The following is a 14,337-nucleotide window of genomic DNA, read 5'->3' on the forward strand; positions in this document are numbered from 1 at the left end:
TGATTCAATCATCGCTGATAATTTCTTTTTTCCTGATTCTTTTCTTTCTTTTCCTGATCATTTATTAAAGATATAATGGAATTTAACTGGGAAAAATATATTAATATATCTTTACCAGTTTTTTGTGGTGAATTGCAGAGCCTGCGGCTGCGGTTCAGGAGACTCTGGATGCTCGGAGTGCGGATGTTGCCGCACTTGTGCCGAGGACTCGCTGGACGAGCGCGAGCTGGGAGTGCCTGGCGTCATGAATATCGGCGTCTTTAAGATGAATAACGGCGAGCATGACAGAGGTGACTTGTGCAAGACATCAAGCAACGCGAAATTCATGGCTCAGTACACAAGACAATTTAATTACTTAGCAAATAAAGCGACGAGTAACATGGTACTGAGATCCACTGACGTTTGTGTGGCTAGGCTAAAGATTTTCGTTCGGTTATTTCAGTTGTAGGTTTATAGCTACACTAGGTTAATGTTATTAGTCATAGGTTAATGTTAAAATTAAAAATTGAGACAAGAAGGTTGTTTGCTGTTTGTTTAAATTGCTTCCATCAAATTGCATGTGCAAGTTCGAGCAGATGAATCCAAATTTCGACCAAATTTGTATAACTTTTGATAGAAACACATGAACGGAAGGACGTTCAGAGGTTGCAGTTGCCTAATCCTGTCCGATTATTATTGAGTGTTCCGCAACTCCGAGTGTGCCTGAGTCCCCTGAGACCCAGGATTGTCAGGCTTTCCGCAACAATTTGTGCCTGAGACCCATGATTATTATGTACTCCAAAACCTCCTGTGTCTGAGACTGAGCATCTTGTAACAGACGAGGATGACGAAGGCGGCGGGGTGTTAGGAGGACGTGGCGGTCTTGAGAGAGGCAGGCTGCAGAAGGAGTTGATGCGACGTTTGGAAGTCATCAGGCATCACAACAAACGAGACCACGAACACAGACAACTCCGACAGCCTCTCATGCCACCGCTGCCTGTGCAGGCTAAGAAACGTGAGTCTGGGGATGGTGAAGAAATGCTTCTTGTTTTCCCGAAGAAAATATTGGATTCGGTTTGTAGGTTTAAGATTTTGGTTTAAGAAGTGAAAGGTTGTTCCTGTCTGCAAAAAATGGTTTTGATGGTTTACGTTGTACAATAATGACCGTTTAAAAATTGAGTGAATATGAGAGCGAGAAAAATAATGGAGAATTTGTGATTCAATTTCAATAGAATTTGCATTTAATTCTTCTGCTTACTTGAAGTCTCAAACGGCAAGAGAAATTTAAAATAGATTAGGGATTTTTCAATCGCATTTTTTTATTACATCGTTAGTAGTAGTAGTAATTATGTAGTAACCTACGCTACTTTAACAACGTAGAGCTTTAACGGGTCAATGAGCTTAACTAATGAGCCCAAACTCTAGAATTGTTGCCTCCTTAACAGCTGCTGCAGAGGAGGACCGCGCCCTTGCGGGCACGGGGTCCTCCCCCCCAGCAGCGGGTGGCGGGGGCGGTGAGCGGGATGGCGGCGGGAAGATGTGCTCGTTACCGCCCGCTCAGCTGCTCATGCCCACCGCGTCGCCTGTGGTGCAGGTCGCCTGTGGCCAGCACCACACAGGTACGTTGCAACACATTCAATTTTATGGTTCTATTCTATTTATATTTTTTATACATTTCTATGTATGCGCTTCAATTTTATTTGACCAATACCGTGCGTTGACATTTTTACGTTCTGATTTCAGTAGATTTAGAAATGAAATAATTTCTGTAAGATGTATAGTGCAGTAATATATCGTCCATTCTATTTGAAAACTGATTTAACTCATATTTTTTATATAAAATTTGAATCATCTGCTAAATTCGATTCATTATCAATTGCCCTCAGTTATTCACTTAACTAACCATACAATTGAGGCATTAATTTTATCATTGTAATTTACTTGGTAAACACTCACCCTGTGTATGGTGTACAGTGGCGCTGTGCAGTAACGGCGAGGTGTACAGCTGGGGCAGCAACAGCCACGGCCAGCTGGGCACCGGCGACCTCATCCCGCAGCCCTGCCCGCAGCTGGTGCGTCTGCCGCCCTCGGTGAGGGTGAGCAGAGTGGCTGCAGGCAGCAACCACACCGTCCTGCTCACCACCACAGGGCAGATCTACACGTGCGGCAGTCATCAGGCAAGTCCTGCTCACCACCACAGGGCAGATCTACACGTGCGGCAGTCATCAGGCAAGCGACAGGTGCCTCAGGCACGTGGCGGTTGACGCAGTTACGCATGCTGGTTACGGTTCGAGCTCTATGAATTAATTTTACATTTACTAGGAACTTCAACCATTTACTAGGAACTTCAACCATAAAAACCATAACTAACCGCTTGTACCATTATTTGTTTAAGATTGTAACTATTGCTCGATCGACAATTGGACTGTAAATTTAGCTGCACTTATTTAAAATCATCCCATATTTTGTGAGTGAATATAAGTTGATTATCTTGTATATTTTCATTGCATGTTTTTTATTCCGTGCATTTGGGCAACAGTTCGAGTTTCTTTAATTTGTGTCTGTTTATTGATAGGCATTACGCGCATTTCATTTTCTATGTGCTTCTAAATTGTCATCAGAAAGGGCAGCTGGGGCGTACGCCGCTCTCCATGGAGTCCGGAGAAGGCAGCCGCAACGGGACCCGGGCCCCGTGGTGGTGTTTGCCGGGCCTCGTGCCTGGAGTTGGGCCCAGACTGGGCCGTAAGGCGACCTGGGTCGGGGCCTCGGCCGACACTACCTTCATCAAACTGGACCAGTCGCTCATCAATGCTCATAACCTCCCCGGCACCGCAGTCGTCGCCAATTCCTCATATTTGGGTCAGCAGAAGGCGAATTCGGTTTTATTCCTAGAAAGAAATTCGGTTCTATTCCTACAATGAAATTATATTTTATTCCTAATCGAAAAACCAGCGGCTTCGCGGCATTCATACAACTTTTTCGAACAAATCTATATTTATTGAAATTTGCCCTTGTCCTATTGAATTGATGTTTGAAGAGCGAGATGATTTTTTTTACCTATTAGTTCAACACGACACTGTGAACAAAACAAAAATTTTCCTTGCTTTTCATTGATGCCAAACCTTATCTATTGATCTTCATGTTCACTATGGTATATATTTTATACTGTCACTAACTCGCGCTTCTTTAATTGGTCAGTTTTATTACCGGTCGGTGAACGGAGCAAGTCTGAAAGTACGGGTGTGGTTGGCGGTTACTCCTCTTCATCATCGTCATCTCCGTCGCACTCAGTGACGTCAACTCGTCATCGATGCTCGAGCTTCACAGCTGCGCGGTACCGAACCACCGAATCAGGTGCAGTGGAGGAACGCAGTAGCAGCTTCAGTGGTTCATTGGGATCCTCGAGACATGCCTTCTCGGACCTCAGCGTTCCTCCTCAAAAGTCCTCATCTACAGACGTCGTGCCCATGTCTCAAAGGCTATGCGGAAACGCCGGTGTCGTGAACACTTTTGGTAGTGGAGGCAATATCGCAGTTGGCGCGAGTATCGCAAGTTTAGGAAAGTGCGTAAATACCGCTGTAGGAAACCTAGGCTTTGGCGGGAGTATAGTCGGTATCGGGAGCAGCGGTAGCTTGTGCCGCGCCGCTGAAGGAGGCACCAGCAGTAGTAACAGCAGCGTCGTTGCGGTTGCTGGTAGCGGTTGTGATAGCAACAGCAGTATTGGTAGTGGTGGTGGCGGTGGTTGTGCAATAGGTGTTACGACTGACGTTGGAAGTGAAAGCGGGGGTGGAAGTGGCGGTGGAGCATCTAAGATCACCACCGAGGACGAGGGCTGGAGGGTGTTGGTCATCAACAGATCTGACGGACAATGTCGAAGCTTCAACAGTCCTGACCAGATACTGTGTCGCGGTCATGCTGTCTGTCTGGACCCCATCTACAATGTTTTATGGAGGTGAGGGTTGACGTTGATGCTTGCCTGTGAATACTGAAGTTTCCCCTTGTTTAATACGGAGTGGAAGATGCTCATGTTTGTTTGGATCTAAATGGTGCTGAACTCTATTTTTCTCATTATTGTTATCTTTGAATGTTGCGCCAATCTATATACTTGACAAAATTTAAGTGTTTCTTAGCGCATTTTCTCATTTATGGAAAAAATGCACTATTGTGCTCGCCATGTCCGTCCGTCCGTCTGTCTGTCCGTCCGTTTGTCCGTGACCTCAAGTTTTCGTCGACGAGAAAATGCGCTCTCTGTCACTCACTGCAGTGAGTACTGAGTTATATTTTTTGTTCTTTCGATAGCCTTATTTTTGCACCTTATCATTAAGTATGTACCTGAAATCTTCTTCTCCCACAGTTACAATCCAGAGCGGCAGCAAGTGAACTGCTATAATTTAATCGCCTCCGAGGCTGTGCGTATGGACACAAGTGTTTGTCCGCCCCCCACGCGGGGGACTGGCTATTATAAGCTCCCCCAACCTCCCACCGTAACTTCACGTCCTTCCTCGGCTGGAGACGACGGTGGACTGAGGGATGTATTGTCTCCAGAGCTCTCACTCCCCGTCCTGCCTGAAGTGCAAGTCTCCAGAGCACAGGTGCGCCAACACTGATATTATTGACAAGAAGTTTTCAATTCTCCTCGAAAATTTCTTGAAACGAAACTTTTTTATAAATTTAAAATTATTTCCAACACTCGTGAGTAACAATATTTATCAACTCTTAATTGTATTGTTGCCGGCGTATCTGCGGGTGATGTCAACCCTATGTGACCTTATGTTTCTCAGGCAACTAACTTAAGTAAACTATTAGCGCAGAGGCCATGAATAAATAACAATGAAGGATAGATGTATGTTGGTGATCAGATTACAAATTTAATAGAACCGGGGAATAAAGGAGCATGGGCAGAAATTACTGTAAAAAAATAAAAAATAGTATAAATATTAAAGTAAAATAACTGAACTATAAACGCAACAAATGGGCATTGGCACATCATAAACAAGACTTTAATTAAGCAAGATAATGAATTGAATATAGCTAACTGATAAATAAACAATAATTCATAATCCGACTAGCCAAATCTAATCATGAACAATCGGTCCTACAACTTACTTAAGCCAGTGACGCCGTACAGGACAAGACCGAATGTTTACACGGATCTTAGAAGTCGATTTCCTTTAACCTAAAATGATCCAAGATAGCCCTAGAGTTACAAAAATATTGATACAAAGTTATTATGAATAAATTATGAATGAGCGGATTTATTTTGCGATAAAAAATCAATAAGTAACCCGGTTACAGTATTTCATTTACATATTCTGTGGGGATTTGAGATCGGCGTTACATTGTTTTATTTGTTTCTTGAGATTGCCCTGCACCTTCTGTCGTGCCTGGACACGCTGACGTGGGGGTACCAGCAGGGCCTCAGCGTGTGTGAGGAAGACCACACGACCACCGCCAGCACCGGCGTCTACACCAAGGACGACTTCACGCCAGTCACGCGTTTCGAGAGTGAGCGTTTGTAGTGATTTTCACTCTTTCGGTTCACTGTCTCGCTTCACTGTCTTGGTTCACTGTCTTGGTTTACTGTCTCGGTTCAGTCTTGTTTACTGTCTCACTTCATTGTCTCTCTTCACTGTCTTGTTTACTGTCTTGGTTCACTGTCTCGCTCATTGACTGAGACTAAGGAATACTAAGGAGTTCACTGTCTCGGTTTCCAATGTCTTAGTTTACTGTCCCATTCTCCCCCTTCATATTTTTGAACCCCATTTACACGAGTCGAGAGGAGTCGTTTGATTTAGGAGGACCGCTTCTTTTTCACACGCATTTACTTAGCGGATAGATTTATAGTTATTTTTATCTGATACATGTTTTGTTAAGTCTTCATGAAGTATGAGGAGATTTATCAACATGATTTCCCCACCAACTTTTTTGTGCACTGTGAAAAAATGGCTCTGTTACCGCAACTACATTTTTCCCTGGTTATCAAGGGGTTTGTAAAAAAGCTAATATTTTTATGGAATTTAATAGTAATTTTTTCAAGCTATTCCTATTCAAGCTAGTAATTAGTGTAATTAAGACGCATGACCTAATGAAAGCACCATGTACAGGCCCAGGAGGAGGCTGGGGCTACTCAGGACATTCTGTGGAGGCGGTGCGCTTCATGTGTGATACCGACGTCCTGCTCGGGGGATACGGCATGTTCGGCGGCAGGGGAGAATATGTCGGCAAAATTAAAGTGAATATATACCTTATAATTATATATATTAAGTGAATATATACTGTATAATTATCGTATGGTAATCATGACGCTCGCTGTTAGATTGATATGTTGATATTAATATGTCGGATTAATATGCCACACAGCTTGATTGGGAGCGATAAAACTGCGAAAAAACTAAAAGAAAAAACTCTTTCTGCCTTTTTAAATTCGGTTTAAATTGAAACTTCAATCTCAGAGTGAAACATACATTAAAATTTTTTAAATCGGATGATGATAAACTTTTCATCACCCGGCTAGCACAAAGCTTCATATTATGATGGCTTTCGTTAATGGACTAATAATTTGTTTGCTTGTTAATTTTCTTGCATAACTTAACTTTGTTTACTAATTGTTGTAAGTTATTACTTGCATTAGGTAAGCGTTTCTTACTGTTATCTAATCTAAGAGACATTGTTGCCTGCCATCATTAGTCTAAGAAAACTTATATTGAAAGTAATTCTAAGTATTCAAGTTTTTCTCACGTTATAATTTACTTTCAATCTAAATAAACCATTTTTTCAAACGGTCAAACGTATGGAGGCTGTTTTTGAAGAGACGACGATTGTGAATCGCTCGTTACAGGTCAGAATGATCCTGAAGCTATTTTCTGGCTTTATTTGAAATGCATGTTCTTGACATGCTTATCCACAATACCAATCATGCAGAAGACGTTACCACTTGGATCGTCACAGTACAGTCGTCACAACAACACTAATATTACCGTAGCACTTGGGTCGCAAGCCTTCAAGAGGATTGAACTATAGCATAAACGCAACGGAATCACAAAGTTCCAGCGAGAATACAACAGCTCATTGTTATTTTATGGTAATCGAAGCATACAAATCATACTTCTGACAATATTATTCTGTTTATTTTTTTTCTGAGCGGCGAGTTGAGTGCGTTATCTGCTGAGTGGCGACTCTTGTGTTATTGACGGTAGCTGGTTCAGCCGTGGTGCATGTGTTAACATGTGTTCATGAGCTAACATGTGTTCAAGAGCTAACATGTGTTCATGAGCTAACATGTGTTCACTTACTAACATGTGTTCATGAGCTAACATGTGTTCATGAGCTAACATGTGTTCACTTACTAACATGTGTTCATGAGCTAACATGTGTTCACTTACTAACATGCGTGTTGACGGCAGTTGTACGACATCGGCTACGAGGGTGGAGAGCAGGAGCAGGAAGGGGAGCTGCTCGCAGAAACTGACGAGATTCCCTACGAGTGTCCCTCGAGGCAGAAGTTCCCTCTCATGTTCGAGGAGCCTATACCAATACAAGTAAGCGTTTCTCCCTTAGGTCTGTATCCGCACGTATCTATATTGTATATATGTAGTTTTCTTTCATGCACTCTATAATAATAAACTACCAACTATGCTAAATCAACTCGTTCAGAAAATTTATAGTCGTTCAAAAATATTATAAATATATTGTCGCAAGATAGTTAATTAATAGGAATACTGCAGTGAAGATGCGCTTCGAAGACTATCAGTCTTTGACTGTAATCATTTGCATTTGCAGTTTGAAGACAGGGACACAATTGAGATTTTTTATATTATGACGTTAGTAGCTGAGAAAAAATGCTTGTTAATAAACCAATGAGTACAAATTATAATTATGATCTAAAGTCTAAATGAAATTCCACAAAGGTTCTATTCGACTCAATCCATCATTTGATGATCGGACGCGATAAAAGGCCATGCAATGATATAAGATAATTGGCAGGCCGGTGGGCGGTACGTGGCCATGCAATCATGTGAGATGATACTAGGACACTCTTGGGAAGGGTGGGTGGTAATACAATATGGTATTTATTTAATTATTGGACAGGCCCGTCGGTGGTACGTGGCGTGGGCGCGCGTGACGGGCCCCAGCAGCGACTGTGGCTCCTCCGGCCAGTCCCTCATAACCACCGACGACCAGTGAGTGGTGCTGGCTTTCTGGTGATGTGATGAGTTAAGGTGCTGGTTAGTGGCTTGATGAGAGGAGATGTGACGAGTTGAGGGACTGGTTAGTGGCTTATGTGAGGTTATGAGACGAGGAGCTGTGAGACTGTTTAGTGGCTTGTGTAAGGTGATGTGATCGGCTCGAGGTATCAGTTAGCTGCAATGTGCGAGGTACCTATTGTCGTGAATTGATAAAGGAAGAGAAGAAGCTGAATAAACTGGTTTTATTTCGGTAAAATACTACCCTTCCAGAGTTTGGTATTTAGTCCCTAAGTCTAATACATCTAGTTATCTAGTGGGTGTTTCTATCCCATGTCTCCCACAGGGTGGTATTCTACTTCAAGTCCTCGAAAAAGTCCAACAACGGCACGGACGTCAACGCTGGCCAGATCCCTCAGCTGCTCTACAGGATCATCTCTGCCGACGGCGGCGCCCAGACCGCCTCGTCTGCCTGCAGCGAACCTCCCGTGCCTCTGCTCTCCAGGGCCTTCTTCACGGGCGTGTCTAATGTGAGGGCGTGTCTAATGTGAGGGCGTGTCTAATGTGAGGGCGTGTGTCTAATGTGAGGGCGTGTCTAATGTGAGGGCGTGTCGAATGTGAGGGCGTGTGTCTGATGTGAGGGCGTGTGCCTGATGTGAGGGCGTGTCTGATGTGAGGGCGTGTGTCTGATGTGAGGGCGTGTGTCTGATGTGAGGGCGTGTGTCTGATGTGAGGGCGTGTGTCTAATGTGAGGGCGTGTGTCTAATGTGAGGGCGTGTGTCTGATGTGAGGGCGTGTGTCTGATGTGAGGGCTTGTCTGATGTGAGGGCATGTCTAATGTGAGGGCGTGTGTCCCGTAACTTCATGTATTCCGGACTTTGTCCCTCCTTAGGGTGCGTACACAGTGAAAGCAGGTTTCCAGCGTGCTGGTTACCTGCTGAGGCTGGCGCCTGAAACAAGCGCGAGAGGGTGTTCACAGAGGAAGCAGGAAACCAGCTGCGACCCTCAGAAACAAACAAATCGAGACTCGATAACCCTCAAACGTTCATAAATAACTTCGTTCGATGTTCCAGAAGATTAAGAAAGATGAATCCTGCAAGCTCTATTGCAATTCTAGTTCATTAAATTATAAAACATCAATGATATCTCACATTCTCCTGCTTTGAAATTTCAGCTTTAATTAACTACTCACTAAATTGAAATTATGTACTTTTTTATCCGAATGCTCTAGAAATAGGGCAATAATTTGGTAACAAATTCTCAACGCTATTATCTTTTTGGTAAAATTTTGACGTTTGGCCGTATTTTGTAAAGGCGCGCAACTCGCAGATAAGTCCCATTTTTGTAAGAATTATAAATTACATATCTTTCATATTTAGGTCCTGTGTTATTTATAATTAACTGTTTTTTTCGTAAACTGGAACTCATTCATCTAAATGGAGTATAGGTATCATATGCGAGATACGATACCTAAAATAAATTAGGCCTTGTACATAAACTCGTTTTTTTGGATTCTTCTTCAAGACAATAATTATGATGTATATCTGTTTAATACAAGTCGATCTCGTGCAAATTATACTAATATGGTTCCCCTGACAACGTAATTTGACTGAATGAATTCGATATCTCCGTGCCCAATTTTTTTTCTTCCATTAAATAAGTCATCAGCAACGCCCGATGCCTCTCGATGCTTATGTCATTACGATGGGATGCTCCCATCATGCCTCTCTATGCTCCAGAAACAAAGAAAATGGAAGGTTTAAAGGTACAACTAATTCAGAAATGACCATATGCCAAGCAGGTTGAGCAGATAAGAATGTGCAGTACATTCCGGTAAATAGGTATAAGCAGGTTGTCGGCAGAAGCCTATTCGTACAGGTTTTCACTGTGAACACTTACATTATTATCCTATGTTCATTCTTGTGGCAGGTTGAAACCATAGCATACAGAAGCCTATTCGTACAGGTTTTCACTGTGAACACTTACATTATTATCCTATGTTCATTCTTGTGGCAGGTTGGAGCAGGTTGTCCGCGCGGGCAAACCTGCTTTCACTGTGTACGTACCCTTAGCTTTGATCGCCGGTCAATTGAAAAGGTATTGAGGTGCTAGAAAAATTGTCCTATGAGTGATTAAAATGATCAGTTTCGTTATTTTTAACTTATTTTTAGAAGCTCTTTGTGAATCCATTGTTTCTGGTTCACTATGTCACCCAGTTAGTTAAGTGATCACATGTTTACTAGCGCTTCAGCTATTTAGCATTCACGCACCGAAAGTCGAGATGAGCATCACCAACAACTGAGAGGTCTCAGTTATCGCCCGTTTTTTCAATCAAAAATCGTTCATCACTCACATGGGAAAAATGGTGGCCAGGCTGCTGTAGAGCTCAAGAAAATGCGGCGTTAGCTTCTCATAGAAACGAACAAGAAGGGAGGACAGGTGAACAGCAAAAGAAATGAAGACACTCGAACGGGACATCGGCCGCTCGCACGAAAGAGACCGAGAAAAGAAATTCACGGAGTCCTACATACATAATAACTTAACCCAACAACTGAGACTCGCAGTCAGATAGTGCGGGCTCAGCGGTGGGGCGCTCAGGAACAATGCCACTAAGAACACGAGATCTCAAAGCATTTCCTACGAGATCAGACACTAGTCAGAAGACCCCTCCTGAGGAGCACTATGTCACTAATGTACGAATGATTTTATTCATGTAAAGTTTAATTTCATACAGCTTGTTTGTAACTAACTCGCAATATTTGCTTGCACCCCTGCAGGATGTGTTCCAATCTCTGCTGGATTTGCTGGGCTGGGCGTGGAGCACGTTACGAACCTGTGTTAGTGAAGTTAGTACAATGCTTTCTATTAATAAATATCAAATTATTGTTTGTAAAACTTGTTCACATGGATGTCATTGTGATGTCAATGATATCTTAGATGTAATAAATTGTAGCTCGACACGTTAATGTGTGTCTAACTTTTTTGTATGCTGATACATCATATTCATGTATTTTGTATAGACCGGAACCTTCGTATCATGAAGCTCATGACTTCGTAAGTTATATTCAGTTCGTATCACTTTTAATTTAACCTCGAAATTATTTTCACAAAGTAACTTTTTGTAGATGATAATAATGCGAAAATCAGTCAGTTAAAAATCCTATGAAAGTGTCTTGATTTAATCCTAATAGGTAATCCTACTTGCATACTTGCAGCCTAAATCCATGATAATATTTAAAATTTGTCGTAACTAGTTATAATAATGAGGATTTACTAGAAGGATCAAGGGCTTTATTTACTGAACTTTATTATGTGTATGCCAAGGTTGGTTCTGGTGAAGGCGGTGACGACGGCGACACCGGGACGGGAGTGGCAATGCTGGACTTGCATCGCCTCGTCTACATCTGTAGAGCTTGTCTACGTCTACTGCAGCTCTACGTCACGCAGCTCTACCCCAACACGGGTGTGTTATTACTCCAACACGGGTGGGTTATTACCCCAACACGGGTGTGTTATTGCCCCAACACTGGTGTGTTATTGCCCCAACACGGGTGTGTTATTGCCCCAACACGGGTGTGTTTTTACCCCAACACGGGTGTGTTATTGCCCCAGCACGGGTGTGTTATTGCCCCAGCACGGGTGTGTTCTCGGTTCTCCAACTGATTTATGTTCTTAGCAGTGCAGGTTGCTAGAATGTTTCTACGTGTCGGCTAACCCTATAGATGTATACGTAATCAAAAGCATGGAAATCTCACCTGATATTCCAACTGGTTACTGTTATTACTCTGAAAATATAAGGATGTACCTCTAAGAGTATTATATTATTACGCACCTTCAAATTATAATTATTCATAAAATGATTTGAAACCATTACTACTCTGTCTTGTTCTCTTAGCATGTTTTTTTTAACTACGTAAGTCTCAAAGTAAAGTTGTTTATGCATGTTGCCTCTTATAACCTAATACTGATGTTACGATACCAGGTATCGTTGATTTCGAATTTATTCCTGGCATATGGTATGAGATAAATACCGGTATTGAGTTATATGAAGCATAATTTTGATTATAAATCCTTCCAAATCAGATGGAGTTTATTCGTTATTGCATGTGCTCGTTATTTTAATGGGGGTGAGTTATGTTTTTAATCATGTTGGAAAATGGTTTGTCCAATTTTATAATGAATCGTTCTACATCAGATTACCTTACATGTATGCATTTCGTTTATCCTGCAGCTGCATGATATCTGATGCACTTTTTATCTGGTATGTTTTGGTTATTTGATGTAGATGGTTATCTTGATGTGAGACCGAGATGGTTATCTTGTGTGCAGCTCGTTGTGGTCGGCGCGGCAGTGCGGGGGAGGAGAAGAGTTCGCTGGTGGAGAGCGTTAGTGACGTCAGGGGACTCCTTCGTCAGATGCTGTCTGATCCTCTCCCTCCCACCTTCCAGCCTCACCGCCGCACCAAACACAGATCTCGGGGTCTGTTTCATGGCTGATATTCTTTGCTCTGGAAATAAAACTACTTCTGTTGCCATAGAAATGAAACTATCTCAGATCTGCCCCCTTTCCTATCAGCCCCACTGCCATGCCTAACTTAGATCTCGTGGTCTGTTTCTTTTCGAAGTGTATAAAAATTGCTCAGGAAATAAAACAAAATTTTTTCTGTTTATTGATTTATTAAAGTAATTTTCTGTCGTATTTTACGTCAGATTTAATCAGTCGTAACTGAACTGATTTAGGGCTATTTAGGTCACATGAGTGCTCTGAAATAGCGTTTACTTTATTGCATGGATAGAATTGATGATGACAGAGTAGATTTTCTGGAAGTCTTTCCTCGTATTACACAAGTTAGCTGTAACAGCAGAAAGTAACAATTCTCACTGGCCTCTGTATTGTTGTGTAGTTACAAGCGAGCGCAACCCTCTGACGCGCTTGACGGTGTCTGTGCTGGACGAGTGTCACCGAACCTTCGTGCTCTGTTTCCACGCCTTCTATCCTACTGGACACCTCAAGTGGGCCTGTCTCTGCGATCTCCTCGTGTCCAGAGACTCCTTGGTAAGTCACTTACTCTGCTGACGACGATGCCTCTGTAACCTCGTGTCCAGAAACTCCTTGGTTATTATTCGCTCTGCGGAAAGCAATGAATCTGCAACCCCTTCTTTTCTAGAGATTCCTTGGCTTAGAGATTTTAAGCAAGAAATGCTGATCGTATGAAGTAAAATGCCTTAAGGCACAACGTAATGCATACAGATCCAATATGTGATGGATCTTATTAAATTTAATTTAGGCTCTAGCTGGTTCTCTATCAAGAACGTTAATTGAAATAATTATTTAACTTTAAGTATTGTTTTCTTTTTTTATTAGGCACTGAGATGGTAGTCAAGTTATAGGCTCGAAATAAATTACAACCTTCACGTTTAAGTTTAATTCTAATCTCAAAGTTCTCATATTCATATGTAATTTTTTGAAGCAGTCGAGCGACGACAGCGCTGAGAACGACCGACTACTGAGCGCTGTGCTGGCCGCGCTCGCGTCGCCCACGGTCAAGCTACGCGCCACGCTCCCCATACTCGGTGAACAGGAGCCTGATAGCAGCTACACCCGCCCCTCCCCTGCTGATAACGCCTCACTCTCTTCCCTCCAGCCTGGGGACCTCAAGTATCCTCTTCTGGTCGAGCACATGACCTTCAAAACGCAGGTGAGCTATATGCCTGGGGACCTCACATAATTTCAGCTCCGGTATTAGATTTCTTAATTGTAATATACTGACCTTTCGGGTAAAAAAATGTTATTTGATAAGGTACGGTATTATTTTTTTGTGTATATCCTGTGTTTGAAATGTTAAACGCTTCTCAGTAATATTAATGTATGATCTTCTCACAGATGTCAGGTGGAGGGTTCGGGTGCGTGTGGACGTTCAGGGAGGTGTTAGAGCGGCTGCTGGGGGTGGTGTGTGGGGGAGTGAGAGGCGCTCTGAGGGGTGATCGCTCCCCTCCTCTGCCGTCCCTCGTACACAACACCTGCCTCCTCATAGCTGCGGCTGTAGCCGAGCTTGCCGAAGAGACTGCCCACACAGAGGCAATTACCGTATTCAGTTTTGCTAATATTTATTCTTTGGAAATTCTGATGTGGTGTTATTTGTAGAATCAGGATCATGTAATAAATGCTCTTATTG

At 42.7% G+C, this 14,337-nt stretch overlaps 1 protein-coding gene across 1 annotated transcript in view; it reads left to right on the plus strand.

Annotated features, from left to right (window-relative positions):
- Positions 1 to 14,337, plus strand: part of LOC108676629 (E3 ubiquitin-protein ligase MYCBP2) — a 75,652-nt gene that overhangs the window by 14,817 nt on the left and 46,498 nt on the right. The window contains exons 18-35 of the mRNA XM_047883149.1: positions 139 to 290; positions 818 to 994; positions 1,425 to 1,598; positions 1,954 to 2,156; positions 2,601 to 2,838; positions 3,178 to 3,931; positions 4,334 to 4,571; positions 5,340 to 5,484; positions 6,084 to 6,211; positions 7,383 to 7,517; positions 8,068 to 8,159; positions 8,509 to 8,692; positions 10,940 to 11,008; positions 11,487 to 11,625; positions 12,492 to 12,641; positions 13,066 to 13,217; positions 13,633 to 13,860; positions 14,046 to 14,240. Coding sequence (XP_047739105.1) covers positions 139 to 290; positions 818 to 994; positions 1,425 to 1,598; positions 1,954 to 2,156; positions 2,601 to 2,838; positions 3,178 to 3,931; positions 4,334 to 4,571; positions 5,340 to 5,484; positions 6,084 to 6,211; positions 7,383 to 7,517; positions 8,068 to 8,159; positions 8,509 to 8,692; positions 10,940 to 11,008; positions 11,487 to 11,625; positions 12,492 to 12,641; positions 13,066 to 13,217; positions 13,633 to 13,860; positions 14,046 to 14,240 — 3,553 coding nt within the window. The remainder of the gene's footprint in view (positions 1 to 138; positions 291 to 817; positions 995 to 1,424; positions 1,599 to 1,953; positions 2,157 to 2,600; positions 2,839 to 3,177; positions 3,932 to 4,333; positions 4,572 to 5,339; positions 5,485 to 6,083; positions 6,212 to 7,382; positions 7,518 to 8,067; positions 8,160 to 8,508; positions 8,693 to 10,939; positions 11,009 to 11,486; positions 11,626 to 12,491; positions 12,642 to 13,065; positions 13,218 to 13,632; positions 13,861 to 14,045; positions 14,241 to 14,337) is intronic.

Source organism: Hyalella azteca, unplaced genomic scaffold, assembly GCF_000764305.2.
Source record: "Hyalella azteca isolate HAZT.00-mixed unplaced genomic scaffold, Hazt_2.0.2 contig12151, whole genome shotgun sequence".
NCBI classification, from domain to species: domain Eukaryota; kingdom Metazoa; phylum Arthropoda; class Malacostraca; order Amphipoda; family Hyalellidae; genus Hyalella; species Hyalella azteca.